Genomic DNA, 16,426 nt, shown 5'->3' with positions numbered 1-16,426 from the left:
CACTAATGCTGCTCCCTCTCCTCGTGCACTATAACTCTCTCTCCAATGCTCGTTATAGTGTCAAAATTATAGGCCAACATTTTGAACTCATTGAAACCACCATGGAACAGTTGATCACTTCATTTAAGATAATTATTTGTTATTATTAAATAGGTTCTCTAAAATACACCTGAAAGTATATTCTTTTTTATTTAGTCTGAAAGAAAACCTGTAAAATAGCCCAAAGTCTGAAATTGGTGCAAGGAAAATATTTATTTTGGCCTACATTGAGTCTACAGCATAATGTCAAGTAAATAAATGCCATAAAAGATTTTGTATGCCTATTTCGTAATGTTTCACCTTGTTTATAAATTATTACCGTATGATTTTAACTTTAATGTATTTATACTTCTATTGATACGAAAGGCTTTTACTCAATGTGTAAAGCAGCCTGATGATTTGAAGCAATACAAATATAAAACCTTGGTGAGTTTTGTCCTTATTTTTAGTATTTATAAACAAAAGCATATAAAACAATAATGTATCGCCAAAAATGAAAAGCTGAAACCACAAACAAACTTTTTTTCATATGTTTAGGACCATTTGTGATGTATTGGCAACAACATTCACCATATTCCGAACACTTTAAATCCATATGATGCTCTTCCAAAGAGGTTCTTCTTGGACAAAAGGTTCCCGCGCGTCATCTTCTCAATATCTCCATGCGAGTAACAGCATCGAACGCAGCGTGTACATCTGCAGTCGGAACAAAGCGCACGCAGGTGTCCTCTCCAAATCTCTGCATATTTTACGCGCACAATTGTCTTTCTCGCGTCGCCAAACGTCGCCCTTAAAAGCGTCGCAGCGCAAACATGATTATCTGGAAGGAAACAAGGATTCACTGCAGACGGACGTGCCGGGAGACTCTGATGTGGAGATGAAGGTCCAATAATCCGGCCGGTGAGGTGCTGAGCGTCGACAGCGCGACCGAGCTCCGCGCGTTCACGTGGAACCTATAAACGGAGCGCGGCGCGCAGAGCCGCGAGAGGAGAACAGGATCGTCGTGGCAGAGGATCTGTGGCGCACCGAGAGAGACCACCTGGCAACACGGACACACCTGCAAAATGCTCACAACGCTCTCATCAAAAACATCTGGATCTCTACTTGTAACTCGTCTCTGCCAAACTTTGACGTCCAAGTCGCTGTGAGAGCCGCAGACTGCAGCCATGCAGCTGAATGAGACCGGAGTTCAAACACAGATCCTTCAGGAGGAAAACACTGGAAACTGTAGCGGCGGCTCCACCACCAACCTGTCGCTGCACTGCTGGCTGCAGCTCCTCACCAGGGAGTCCGTCATGGAATTTCAAGGCGACGGCTCCAACCTGGTGGTGCGCGTGATGATAGCTTGTGTCTACTCCATCGTCTGTGCACTCGGGCTGGTGGGCAACTCGCTGGCTCTCTATCTGCTGCACTCGCGCTACAGGCGGAAGCAGTCGTCCATCAACTGCTTCGTGATGGGGCTGGCCGTCACCGACCTCCAGTTTGTCCTGACTCTGCCTTTCTGGGCCGTGGACACGGCGCTGGACTTCCGCTGGCCGTTCGGCAGCGTGATGTGCAAGATCATCAGCTCCGTCACCGCCATGAACATGTACGCCAGCGTGTTCTTCCTCACCGCCATGAGCGTGGCGCGCTATTACACCATGTCCTCCGCGCTGAAGATGCACAGCCGGCGGGCGGCGGCCACCAGGGCCAAGTGGACGAGCCTGGGCATCTGGGCCGTCTCTCTGCTGGCCACTCTGCCCCACGCCGTCTACTCCACCAGCGTGCAGGTGTCGGATCAGGAGCTGTGCCTGGTGCGCTTCACGGACTCCGGCAGCTGGGATCCCCAGCTTCTTCTGGGTCTCTACCAGCTGCAAAAGGTCCTGCTGGGCTTCCTCATCCCTCTGATCATAATCACCGTCTGCTACCTGCTGCTATTGCGCTTCATCCTCGGCCGACGCATGGCCGACGCCGGGGGCCCGGAGGTCGAGCAGGGCCGGCAAAAGCGCCGCTCCAAAGTGACCCGATCCATCGTCATCGTGGTGCTGTCGTTCTTTCTGTGCTGGCTCCCCAACCAGGCGCTGACGCTGTGGGGGGTGCTCATAAAGTTCGACCTGGTGCCTTTCAGCAAGGCCTTCTACAACGTGCAGGCCTACGCCTTCCCGCTGACCGTGTGCTTGGCTCACACCAACAGCTGCCTCAACCCCGTGCTCTACTGCTTGATCCGCAAGGAGTTTCGGGCGGGCCTCAAGGAACTTCTCCTGCGCGCCACGCCGTCCTTCCGGAGCGTGACTCGCCTGCTGCGTCGCAAGGCCAAAGTGTCCGAGGCGCCGCCTGTCCTCGTGCTGGTCCCAACGGACGCCTGACTGGGCTGTTGGAGGACTCACTGGGAAAACAAGCTAAAGCCCCCTGCGATACTATCGATCTGGAGTCCATCTCGATCCTGTCAACAACGTCGCTCTGGTTCTTAAAAACAACATAATCTTAGTGGACTACCCAGTGGGACGTGTCCCGCTTTCACTGCAGAGGACTTTGATGAGCTCAACCTCAATTCATGCGCCTACGATCGACCGTCTGCTACACTCATTACCAATGAGACCTTTAGTCATCCAGCTTTCCCACTGTGATTGGATGGAGGATTCACTACAATGGATTGTGACCGTGAAGGACGATGGAGGATACGAGTATGACAAATGGGGGGTTCCTGGTGTTCTGGCAAGTGTTTTTATTGATTCGATGGTGTACTTGTTTTAGAGGTTTTCCAGTAAAAGGGCACTTTTACAAGGTTTGACCATAATGCACCTCAGTGTATCGTTAGTGAGATGAGCGCTGTTCTTCGATGAACCTGAGTTGAGGGAATTCAAATTAGATTCATACCCTTGTGCGACACATCTTACACTGGTCACACATGGGCTGAGCACTTAGACTGTAATGTACGCGCACCAATAGAAACGTTTATGCTCACTATGACTCCCACGCACACATGCGTGTGAGTATATCTGGGTGCAGTTTTCTCATAGTAGATGTGTCACAGGGTGAATCATTCATAACTCACATTACAGCTGAATATTAAAACTAGGCCATTCAGACAAACGTTGTGTTTCTTCACGAAACACCAACCTTTGCTTCTTTGTTAAATTAAATTCCAAACAAGTTAGTAGCCGAGTAGAGTGACACGATCATCTGTCAATGTGATGTCTCCTTGTATTCTGTCATGACTCTGAACATGTTTCGATCTATGATACACGTGTTGATTTGCTGTTTCAATGTAATGTTTACAATGAATCAATTAAAAGAAGGGCGTCAGGTAATAGACACTCACTCCCCTGTTCTCTTATTTATGAATTTTCAGATTCTCATTATGTATTTGAGCAACGCCTTCTTGAACGCTACCAGCACTGCGCCACACAAACAATCTATGAGCAAAAGGTAGCGAGAGAAGAGCCAACAATAATTATAATTACATGGAGAGAAAAGCATTTCTCAATCCTCCCGAGAAACACGTTTGAAGCGAAACCCTTAACGCGTAAACTTCCTTTGAAATTTCCCAGAGCCCCACGAAAGCTCCTTGGTTTGTTAATATGTTTTTGGTCATTTAAAGAATAGGTGCAAAATAAAAAAAAGGTCAAACAATGAATGACAAAAAGCACATTTTTAACTTGGCATCGGCCCTCTTTTGCGGAGCTGTCCTGCTGGCGAAGCGGCATCTCGACAGCCGACAGGAAGGAGGCCGGCCGCGTGCCGGGTTGTCCTCTGGACACGGTGCAGGTGGTAGGAGACAGGAAGGAGGCCGGCCGCGTGCCGGGGTGTCCTCTGGACACGGTGCAGGTGGTAGGAGACAGGAAGGAGGGCGGTGAAGCTATTGCCCTTGATGGACAACACCGGTGTGTGAAGGAGGAGAAGCGCGGCTCCTTCCTTCCTGCTGCTGTCAGACTACAACCAGCTCAAAGCACTGAGAACCCGAAAAACTTCTATCAATATAAACACACTGAGCAAATAGTCACAGTGGTCATTCTGCCCGTATACTCTACGTATTTCAGATATTGTGGATTCATGTTTTTTTACTACTGCTTATATACTTGTTTCAGTCTTGTATTCTTTAACCACGTGTCTCTGTTTGCACTTTGACCTGCGCTGCTGTAAATCCTGTGAATTGGGCCTCTGCCAAACTACTATCTTTTATTTAAAAGTATATAAAAGATCCTATAAAAGAGCCTACATGCACAGGCGTAGTGGTACAATTCCTCGTGTCCAGGTGCCCACGTGCACACATGTGCAGTTTACTCAGTGAGCGAGCGAGCGGGAGAGGAGAGAGGGTTCATATCAGAAAATCAGGCTGATATTAGTATTAAACTATATGTAGAAATAGATTCTAAAGAATGAAATAGAACAGACAGTGAGCGCTGAGCTCGCAGGTCGATACACACACAATTCACTAACAATGGTAGGCGGGCGATCGATTGACTTTGGGCCCCGACAGGAATAATCCGGCCGTATTGGGAAGCAGATTTAGTGACTTGTGAGACATTTACTCGAGAAAGTGATTAAGAGAAGATGACTGAGCAGTTGTGTATCATCACACCTTCAACTCTAAATCCCAGGGGGAGGGGGGGGGGGGGGGCTTTGTTCTTTAAACAATGCAGTACCCTGTTTGTGCAAAGGGCATAAAGAGCATAACCAGGAGATTATGAACAGTGAGCACTGCTGATAATCAACAAAAAGCAACTGGGGTTTATGTTCAGACACCTGGTCCATTGTTTTCAATCACGCACATTTGTAATTAAACATACCTTCAGTGTGTGCATCTTCTAAACGCTGAGGCAAGTGTCCAACGGCTTCCAGCAGGCCCTTCGGCCCGGGATGCAAACTCACTGTGAAAAGCTTATGAAATGATAATGAACAAGTGCCACGTCCAGGAGAACATTCATATGATCTGCTTCGGTCGCCTCTCCCCAGACAGCAAAGAGCAAACAAAGCTGATTTATTTTCATTAATTATGCTGGGAAATATTTGGAACGTCCTGTTTGTGTGTGTGTGTGAGTGGCTACAGTACACACACACAATGATTTTCTCTGTGCCCTCAGCTTCCCAAGGATTTAACTTTCATAATTGAGCATTTGAATAAAGTAACCATGAGACTGATGTCCATAAAAGAGGAATGGCAACCAGTCAACAGCTGAGAATAAATGCAAACTCCTCCAAACCAATAAACCAACAATAAACAGGGAAACTGGAGGACTGAAAACTGACAGGGAAATACTTTGAGCTTATTTTATGCAAACTTTATAATATAACTATACGTTATACTATCTTATATCATCAGTGCCTGGGGATTTAACAGTAATCTTCATAGATTTATCAACAGTTTGTCACGGTTTGGGTTCACGTCCTGTTTTATTTTGTAGTTTTCTGCCACCCGTGTCCCCGGGTAACTTCACTTCCTGTCTTGTCCTGTCATCCCCTGTGATTGTCTGTCGTGTCATGATTGTTTCCACCTGTGTCCAATCACCTGCACCTCCCTAGTGTATCTAAGCCGTGTGTGTCTCTTGTCACTTTGTGTCATTGTTCCATGTCCGGAAGTTCTAGTCAGAGTGTTCCTGCTCCCTGTCGCCGGTTTTGCCCCTCGGCCTTCTTTGCTTTTGATTTTCTTGACACTTAAAGTCTTTTTGTTTTCGAGTCCTGCATTCCCCCCTTCCTGACACAGGTCAACCATCTACCTTTCAGGTCGGGCTGTTGATACTACTGACACTACTCATCCAGGCGTGAAGGTGCCAGAACAGAGGGTTTCAGCCTTCGCCTTTCGGCGAGAGCCCAATGACAGTCCGACGTCACTTCCATCACTAGAATATCGAGGTTTCCCTCGTTAGTGTTTCACAGACTCCAGCTTATTTAGAAGCAACTCAGACACATAGTGTGTAAATGTCACGTAGCTTCCATCAAAAGGTCGTGACGCAAAGGAGACCCCATGCGCCGGGTTCATCGTCTATACGGGTGATGCTGCAGACTGGGGGCCTCGTTGAGGGCCAAGAGGAATCGTGCAGCTCCTTTCATCTGCAATCCACATAAAGTAAACCGCCATTAGGAGGTGCTTGAGAAGAAAGACAGGACAGTAAAGTATGACAATATGAAATAAGCTTTGGGTCAAATATATTACGGGGATGTGGAGAAAAATGTGTTGATAATCAGAAAGAAGAGCACAAGGAGGCTATTGGTAAAAAAGGCCATAAATAAGTGTCCATTTATTAACAGATAACCCTCTTAAAATATAATCTCATGTATCTGCTCCATGTAACAGCTCCCTTTAATGAGATTCCAGATAAATAAATAAAATCCTCACGTCTCCCTTTTTTTTTTTTTTCGAGAAACCACCAGGCAAGAACTTACTTCTCTTGACTAATAAGTCCTTCAAAGCGGCACCTCGCTCTATGCGGGAGTAGATTTCATTTCCAAGATCAATTCAATCCTAGATTCCAAGTTTTTGCAGGTGGATCTGAAGATTTTCAATGAATGCATCTGTGTGTGGCTCCACTTTTTCTCCATCATATCGTATCTTCAAAAGCCCATCGTGGGATTCAATTCACGCTGTCATAGCGACAGAATGCTTATCACTGCCTGTTAGAGGGCTTAATGAGTGCTAAGCGCTAACACAGACTGGCTCCCTCACCTCTGCGACCCTCCGATGAGCGTCCGTGGCACGTGGAGGGGTTGTTTGTAACCCGTGATGTGCCTGCATGTGATGTACATCTGGAAAACTAGAATGAGATTTAATGATATGTCATTAATCCCCCTGAAAATCTTCTGTTGGCTCTTCACTTGTCTGACTCTCAACTTTGCTCCCCGCATGCAGCGCAGAGATAAGATTTAAGACTCGTGATTTATTTTATTGCCCCCCCCCCCCCCCCCCCCCCAAGGAGGAACAAGATAAAAAGGGAGTTGTCTTATTTGCTCTCCGGAATAAGATAAGAAAATGCTCCAGTCGGCGGGAGAGCACACCGAGAAGTCGGAAAGTGGCAAATCGCACACTTTGCCGGCTGCTCTTACTATTTAGAAGAGGAAAAAAAAAGACTTCATTTGGATTATTCAATTAAAAGTAGAACAGAGAAAGTTTGTGGGTTTGATCTGCTTATTTGCGGAATCGGCCTACACAAACAATTGACGGTCGCTAACGCACAGCAAAGTTTAAAATTGTGATGGACCTCAAATTGAGGCTTTTGGGTGATTTTGATCAGACCTATTTCCTAATAATGCAGCGACCTGATAACAAAAAGTCTCCACAGGTTATTTGCAACAGGACAAACGCGGCCGGACGCCGCCGTCATCGGCTGTCGCCGTCTTGCTGACCTTTCTCTGCTGACGAGGGTCCTTTCCTAGCCGAGGAGAACATAGATTAGCTAAAATACCAGCCAGCGTTTCAAGCTTTATCTGTTGGCAGTGCCGCCATGTAACGGAGCCCAGAGCGAGACAAACAAAGCTTTGGCCACACCAAGCCCGAAAAGGACACAACCCGTCAGCCATATCTGGAGCCATTATTATCACACGCGGCACGCCGGGCCCGAGGAAGCAGGCGGATTGAGTGCAGGTCGACCTCGTCTGCACGGAGGTCTGCTAATCAGGTGCCAAACCTGAACGTTGAACGTTTTCACTTTATCGTCTGCTGCTTTGCGGCAACAACAGGTGATGAAAGTGAAGAAAGAACGTTAGACGGACAGATGTCTTGGCCCTCTACCGTCGCGGCTTCACAATCCGTCCACCTCTTTGGTCCTCTCTGTAATATCTCAATAGCTGTTGGTTGGATTGATAATGTCACCCATTTCACTCTTAGTCTCACCTTTAGATGCTACTCCTTCCTACACGCGGCCCCGTCATGAATAAAGGATTACCCTCTATATTAATATGATCTTAATCTCATGTGGTTCAAATGCCTTCAAAGGGAGAACACAGGGTCACAATTACCAAGGCAACGTAGCTACTGCTGTTTAGTATGACCAACGCCACCATCATCATCATCACCATCATCATCATTATCAGCATCATCATCATCATCCTCTAGGAACATCATCATAATCATGCTCCACGGGTCGCTGCGACCTCTTAGAGACATAATTAGGCCGTGACACGGCGGAGTTTCCATACATCTGTAGATTGAAAAGCGAGTGCTGAAGCTAAAAAAAAAAAAAGACCTCAGGGGTCTCATCAATTAAAAAACAAACAAACAGCAATCAGACAGACAGCGACTGGGAATATATTTACGGAGCAAACTGTGAAAAGTTGCCATCGTTCTGGTTGAATGTAACCATCAAGAGGCGAGCGCAGGTCCACCGTTGTTAAGTGCAGCCAGAAATGATTAAGTTAGGAATGTTTGTATTATTTATTTTTTCTACTGAAGGCTGATTTTTTATTAAAATATTTTTTTCATCAATAGTAAATATTCTGAACCTGTTTCATTTTTTTGTAAAACATTCAGTGGAAGCTGACAGATCACAGGAACATGTGAAGGTTTTCTTGCGTCCCTCTGCAAAGCGTTCGTCACCAACGTGACGCATTTCTGCCTCTACTGGAGTTTAGTGCATTGCAGTTTCATGAACATATATCGTATACTGACAGTATATGTTATATTTAGAATACATTTTCGAGTTTACTTAATATACGACATGTTTTTGTCACTCTTAGCCCTGAGCAGAGTATTGTTCAGTGTAGCAAAGCTCTGATCCTCATGATATTTCAGCTGTTTCTAAAGTGGTGTTGAGAAATGTTCTTCGCTCCTCGATTCGTGACAGAAACCTTTTTGGTTTCGATATGAATGCAATAAAAAACAATCCCCCAAAAATATGCCTTTTTCATGTTCACGGTGTTAATACGGCCGGTGAGAAAATAAAATCACAAACCCCTGAATCATAGATGTTAGTTGTTGAAATAACTGGCACATTTGCCCACTTCCTCTGATTTGCTCTGTGAGACGTACTCGTGTACTTCTGATCTGTAAAGGTTAAAGACAGGAAGCTCTACTGCTCCTCTCCTGACCTCATCCCTCACGTTTGATTTTCAGCCTTTCAAAAGAGGACGGCATCCGCCACGAGGCCTCGCAAACGATTTACGCACAGAACTGCAATGTAGGTCAGGCGTACCGGTCACATGACGCTATTGGTGAACAAAGCAAAACATGTGTGTGGGGAGGGGGGGAGTTCTCTTCCTCTCTGTATCTACAGCATCATTCCCTTCTCACCAGGAAATGAAAAAGAAGGAGGAATGCTGGAGAGCACATGTTAGAAATGCACTTTAGTGGTTCTCAGGGGACACACGAGAGAGACACGAGAGAGACACGAGAGAGACCTCGCGGCACCGAGACATCGCCCGGGGCGGCTCTTTGTTGTTGTTTTTTTATTCTTCAATCGCTGGGAGAAGCCGGATGAACCGGCTGTGCCGTCCCGAGTGAAACAAGGTCACCTCCAAAGGGAACGGGCCTTTAATGTGCAACGGGATTAAGACGCTTCTGAAAGAAAAAGTCAGATATGATGAATCACACGATGAGGGGCGGATCCGTTTGCTTTCTAACTATACGACGTATCGGTGTGTAAATGCAAATTATTCTCAATGAATGATTTGGTACGCTCCAACCAAGACGTAAAAAGTATTATCACATGAAGCTTTTTTTCATTTTTGTTTAAGGCAATACACTCGGGGCAAAATATATAGATATATGTACGAAACCTATAAGTTAAACATTTGTATAGCATGTTATTCCTAAATAAATGGCTCATTTATTTAATGCAACAGTATTTTCTGATACTGAAAACTTGTTGTTCTCGGCCCCTGAGACTAGTAAGTGTTTGGTGGTCAAAGTGCTTCCATGTTGACACTTGGGACCTTTAATCAACGGCTGTCGCAGCGTCCGGGGACGTTACCATTTATCAACAGCAGCTCTGCACGTTTCCAGCCTGTCGAAACATCATTTCTCACAACCCCCTAATGTGTTTTCTGCAGTCCAAATGCGAAGAGGTTCTAATGAAAAATCCAATCATTACAGAAAAAAAAAGTGAGTATAGAGCCATGAAGGTGGGCAATAACGTGGACTATAATTTATTCTCGTGTTAAATAGTTCTATCTGAGCAGAAACACTGGCTACGCCATTAGCGTCTAGCAATTTAATATCCTCGAGTGCCACGATTCCTTCGTAGGAATACAGAGTGGCCAGTAAGTCGCTCATGGAATTGAACTGGACCCTGTGGCTCCAACAATGTTTGAGACCTGTCATCCTGAGCATTTATACACTCGCCCTCATAGATACTACACAAGTGTGCCTGGCATTTGTGCCGTTTGGCGGCTGTGAGAAGTTTTCGGTGGAGAACAAAACGCAGCTGAAAGGAGGACGTGCAACGAATGCTAATGTCGCTATGCTAATGTTGCCGTGCATATTCTGGGTGTCTGCTAACAGGTTAGCCACATCCACGTCAACGTCGTGTTTTGATGCATTGCCCCTAGTTGGCATGAAATTAACAGACATTTTAGGAATATGTTTTATTTTGAATGCAAAGCAGTAGATGAAAAGAGAAACCTAAGCTGTGTTTACTGTGTAGCTGGAGAATGTTGTTTAGCTTAGCATAACTTTATATAGAAAGTGAAACAACAGTGACAAGTGTAACAGGACAACTCGGGGGGGAAATACTCCACCCCACGTCACACAAAAACAGGAAACCTGTCTCTCCCATGAAGCGTGACATATCTCCCGACTTAGCGCTCTTTGCAAACCCCCTGCTCCTCACCCAGCATGCTCCTCTCTGGATCTGTTCTGCCGCCTGCCTCCTCCGTCTCCCCAATGAGGAGACGCTCTCCAGGTGGGCCTCTTTCCCACACCTGATCCCTAGGCCCTCCCTCTGAGGGCGTGGGCGGGGTCCAGGAGATCCCTGCGCCCGGCCTGCAGCTCAGCCCCACACGCATGCTGCGTCCACTCGTTTAACATACAGAGACGGGAGAATGAAGTGTACATTTTCTTTCTTTCTTTCTTTTTTTTATGTCTTAAGATGGCTTTAACAAACGGTTGTTGTATATAGCTTATACAATCTTAATCCTTCGTTTTTTATCTATACAATTAATACAACTTGGATAGCTAAAATTCCATGCAATATTGATATGTGTTAATTTCTTCAGATTTTAATATGATTTAACCTCATATCCTGGCAGAGGAACGGCTGACCTATTTTGGGCAGGATTAATTTCTCGTGATTTTAGAAAGACCTTTCATTATAACTTGGCTCACATAATAGTCATAAATCATATTTAGTTGGTTGTGTTTTTCCTCTGTTCTTGTGAGGATGGAGTCTGCCATGTAGCAAGCATATGTAACTGGGAAGCTGACATTGTTCCCCATCTGCACATCAGTGATGCCTCTGATGCGTTGAGCCTTTTTGCACGCTGCACGGCTCGATAACAGGTCCATCGCAAAGCCAAATTGGAAAATTGGAACTCAAACCCTCCATCCAAATGTGGCCAGGAAAATCCCTGGGGTGAAAACATCCACACCGGAGAAAACCTCTCAGGGAATTTTTAAAGAGGCCTCTGTACACGAACACAAAGCCTGAAATAAAGTTCTATGCAGAAAAATTGTGTTTTTGTTGCAATAGCGACGTCATCCACAGTTATAAATAAAAGCATTCGGCACATCCAACCTACTCAGCTCGTTCTGCCTACTGACGCCTGTCAATGAAGACGTCTCCTTAACAACGTGTTTCTGGCTCTGTGAGCGTTGAACACTGGAGCAAAAAGGGCTCAGTCCCAAAATAAGCTGCAAGTCGTCTGGGACCAAAACCTAAATTTAATGCGTTGAGTAGCCTCAAATAGTCCATTGAACAGGGTAGTTTAACAAGCGCTCCATTGTCTCGGATACACACTGTATCCAAAGGGATCATAACAAACAGCAAAAATAAACCCAGCAGTGCTGAATTGAGTGTGTTTTCCGTGCGGTTGCTTGCATGAAAGGAAGCACTTATTGCAGGAGGGCTGGATCAGACGTTGTTGTCCTGGAGGAAAGGGAAAATGGTGATGGTTGTCTGATTTGAAAAAGATTGTTTCATTTTTTTCACACGCATCATATAACACGCACAGATCCGCTCACTACAACTTAACCCGCCTGAGAGAGAAAGAAGCGGTAATGTCAATACGACCAGTCCTATGAAACAGAAAACAATAACCCTTGTGTCGCTGGTGTCGGAAGCCATGCAAACACGTTGGAGTAATAACAAGGTCATTGGAGAAATGTGTCCAACCATCTCTGTCATCAAACCAAAGGGTCACGTCAGTAGCGGACGGCGTTGTAGAGATTTACTTTGTCATCAGGATCAGCTTCAAGGAAAACATCAGACAACACACATGCGCCCGAGAGCCTCCGGCAGCCCAAATGGCCCAAATCACAGCCCACGCCGCACGGCGACCATCACACACTGAATTCCGTGCCTGTGAGTAACGCTGCCAGCCGAGGACGCTACGAGGCTTTGACAGCTTTCGAAACTAAATGGAGCCCTTTCTTCTTCTTCTGTTTTTTTTTTTTTTTTTTTTTTAAATTGGTCGCCGTGGTAGCCTGACACTCGAGAAGCGCCGAGGCGTGCGGCGTGCCCGGTCTTATTGTTGTCAACAGCAGCGTTGGGACCAATCCTAAGAAGCAGGAAACAACTATCTGCTCGTCGCGATGTGGAAATACAAAATGTGTCGCCCGCACGTGTCGCCCGTGAGCGCGCGGCATGGAGCGAATCGCATTGTCGTCAGAGAAAGAGCTGCTGGATATTGATATTCAAAGTTTGATGCCACTCGTGTTCCATCATCCTTATTTTTCAATATAGTGGCCAGAAAAAAAGAGGAAATGCTTTGTTGGACCTTGTTCAGAGAGAATCCATTTATTCTCCCAGCAGCAGACACTGATACATTTGTGATTTTTATGATTTTATCTCTTTCTTCTACTTCTTCTACTATCATTCTTCTGTTAATACATTTTCCTGTTGTTATCGTGCTTCATAGACCATAAAAGACTCTATTTTGCCTAAACTTGATGTTTTAGAGATGATAACAGTAATGGGGAGCCCCAGATCCTCTCCGAGGGAATCACATGACCTTCCACACGCTTACAGATGGAGAGTAGAGAACAGCTTTTAAGTGAATGAAATAAAATTGTATTTTTAACAGTTTACAATCGGATTCTTTACTTAGTGAATCTTGAAAAAATTGAAATCACATAAATAATAATAATAATCAAATCAAAAAGGTCAACAACACAAAAAACACAGTGAAATCAACAAGGAAAACGAGGAGGTAAAATTAAATAACTGTCAATGCATATAAAATTATGATAAATGCAATAAAATGCGACAACATCTAGACATAATTCATTTTTATTAGACCTGATTTTTCAAATGGAAAATCTTGTACTTTTGGGAATGGTCCCTGCAATAAAGCCTCACGCCAACGTTATAAATAACACACAGCCCCCCGCGACAATTATCTTGGCAATGATGACCCTCCAGGGTCCGGAGAAAGGGAGCAGAACCGAGACAACTGGAACTGTGAAGCTGTTGAGAAGGCGGCGCCCAGCACGGCGCCAAAGCACCTTTCCAACATCGACAAAAAACAGGCTTAAAGTCAGCAAGTCGGCCGCTTTGGTTCCTGCGTGAGCGTTTAACCCCGGCCCTCCGGTAAGACGCCATCTGGCCGTGATGCCGGCGCCAAGCTGGCTTTTGGATTTCATAAAAGCCTCGCTGGCATTGTTCCCCCATCACGATGACACTTATCTTCCTCAATCAAACTCCACTATCACATGACCTCTCAGTAATCTGCTCACATGTAAAACTGAAACTCACTCCGACTCACAGTGCAGCTGCAGCAACAACAAAAGCAAGCGTGTAGGGAACTCAACTAAGTTCAATAATTCCCTTGTGCCGGCGTCGGAGTCATGCCGCAACTGGGTCATTAGTCATTTGCAATTTTCCGAGCTGGTTCTAAAAAAAAGCTTGTTGAACAACGTCTTGATGTTTGAAATAGTGTCCCCTTTGTACAAAGGAACCGCAGTGTTTGAAATGTCTTCCCCTCTGAAAATCTCCTCCCCGACCACGTGGAATTTATGAAGCGCGATGCGGATGACGTTGTCCTGTTCCACGGAGCTGCTGCTGTAATTACATTGCAGTTCTGCGAGTGTCTGAGATGAAGATTGAATGGACGGAATTATGACAGACGAATGCATTGGAATGCAGGTGGATGGAAATCTGAAAAACAGGACAAGTGTCACGGTGTGGTTTTATTTCCTGTCTTATTTTGTAGTTTCTGCTTCGTGTCTCCCTGGGTAACATCACTTCCTGCCTGGTCCTGTCATCTCCTGTGATTGTCTGATTGTTTCCACCTGTGTCCAATCACCTGCACCTTCCCAGTGTATTTAAGCAGCGTGTGTCTCTTGTCACTTGTCGCGTCATTGTCTATCGTCCTGGATGTTCGTTAGTTCCTGCCTGCCGTTTTGCCCCGGTTCCTGTGTGCGTTTTTGCCTGTTGGCCTTTTGTTACTCGACGTCTGCGTTTGAGTCCTGCCTTCCCCGCATCCCTGACAACAACACTGGACATTTTGAGTTCCAATCTACTTCTTTATATGCTAAGATCTACTCGAGGGGATGGAAGTGTTAGTTAGGTGACAAAATGCTGATCAAGTCTGGTCTCGATTTAAAACATTTAATGTTTCTTCCTCATACGGCAAAGAAACATCGCTGTTAATTCACGCTGCAATTTTAAATACAAGGGTACCACATACAGCGCATCATATTGAGACAATTACAGTAAGGTTCCACAATGAAACGCCAAGTACTTGAAGAGGAAAAGAATGCTCTAAATACAACAGGTGAGTGTTTTTTTTTTAACGTTCATGAAAACATTTTTTTTTCAAGACCCAATTTCTGTAGATGGACAGAACAGCAAACGTAGGACTCGAGTGCATGACCCAGGTGGACCTGCTCGGCAAAGGGAGCGGCAATCAGCACAAGAGGGCAGGAGGTCAAGACTCCAAACGAAGAGGGACACATGGTGGCAAGTCAAACTGGAACCGAGGTCAAAACAAAGGGGAATCACAAAGTAAGTTAGTTGTGCAGCACGTTTTATTCAATATTTCTTGACTAACTCCAACTGCATATTATTCATAGGTGATGCATATTCTGATATATGTGATGATGGTTAAACATGTCTTTTAGAACAACGTCCTTCGTTCATGGATGTTTTATCACGCTGTTCTTTGGGCACCAGAAGGCCTCATAGCTTGTTTATGCATAAATACCGACGTGATTTCCACATTCTCACCGAGTCAAACATCCACATTATATTGAAATGTAATCGTTCTAAAGAAATTACAACAATTTGCACACGCTCCCTTTTTCAAAAAGTCTTTTTCAAGCTTGTTTTCATCCACATAACATAATGCCCACCAAAAAAAATCCAGTTTGAATAAATAAAAGCTGACAACCATTTCCACTCCCGGCCATCGCCAGTAATCATGGATTTGTGTTGTGACACTCATCACAACTGGCAGCTGTAAGTACCTGTAACCTGCACATCACATGAGCGCCATCCTCCATCCGCTGCTTCCTTCTGTAGTATTTCCACGTCTCCCTGTAGTGCTTCTGTGTCTTTGTTTCTCTATGTAGTTGTTTTCTGTCGCGTTGTACTCATTTGAGTATGTGTGTGTGTTTGTTTTGTGTCTCTTTGTAGTCGTTCCAGAAGTTGTTTCCTGGTCAGTCAGAGTATCTTTAGTATTTCTGACTCCTTCGCGGTTGTTTCTGCAGCTGCTCTTTCCGTTTGGTTTTGGATGCTGCAGTTCACAGCATCGACTCATAATTGTTTCCATACGTTTGGCTTCTTGTAGAAGTGCATCGGGGGGGAAAACGGGGCGTCACACGAAGCCCCCGGATGGAGCTTAATCTCTGCAGGGTCGGGCCACAAATACCTCAAACGCTGAACACCACTTGAATCAGAATGTGTTCGAACGACACGCTGGGAGTGAAAATCGACTTGGAAAAGTTTATTTCAAAAGTTTATTTTTTTTTGTGTAGCTGCCCTCACCATTTCAGATTGACGAGCATCAACACGTGAGCGTCACGGATTACTGCTGTCGTACCAAATTCACATTTCTCTCGGAGGGATGCGACTAAAGCTGCATTGCCAATGCTGCTGTGAAACAGCTGGAAGTCTGAACTACGAGCTTTCACATCAGAGGAAATAACCGCAGTCAAAGAACACAGCCCGCCGATTTGACAGCCCGCCGGGAGCCACGGCGCCGCCTCAGACGAGCAGATCCAGTGTGATGGCGTTAAATGAGAGCATTTTACACACTTTCTGTTGTCGCAGGTGATTAACGCTGTCAAATGTATTCAGTATTGTGTGTGTGTGTGTGTGTG

The 16,426-nt window shown here is 45.3% G+C and overlaps 1 protein-coding gene across 1 annotated transcript; it reads left to right on the top strand.

Annotated features, from left to right (window-relative positions):
* Positions 1-472: 472 nt before the first annotated feature.
* rxfp3.2b (relaxin family peptide receptor 3.2b) lies at positions 473-3,339 on the top strand. The gene has a single exon (XM_040185379.2). The coding sequence runs from the start codon at positions 1,206-1,208 to the stop codon at positions 2,382-2,384; it is 1,179 nt and encodes a 392-aa protein (XP_040041313.2). The 5' UTR covers positions 473-1,205; the 3' UTR covers positions 2,385-3,339.
* The last annotated feature ends 13,087 nt before the right edge of the window (positions 3,340-16,426 follow it).

Source organism: Gasterosteus aculeatus, chromosome 8 (genome assembly GCF_964276395.1).
Source record: "Gasterosteus aculeatus chromosome 8, fGasAcu3.hap1.1, whole genome shotgun sequence".
Classification (NCBI taxonomy): domain Eukaryota; kingdom Metazoa; phylum Chordata; class Actinopteri; order Perciformes; family Gasterosteidae; genus Gasterosteus; species Gasterosteus aculeatus.
The sequence above is the reverse complement of the archived record's forward strand: the minus strand, read 5'-3'. Positions and strand labels throughout refer to the sequence as shown.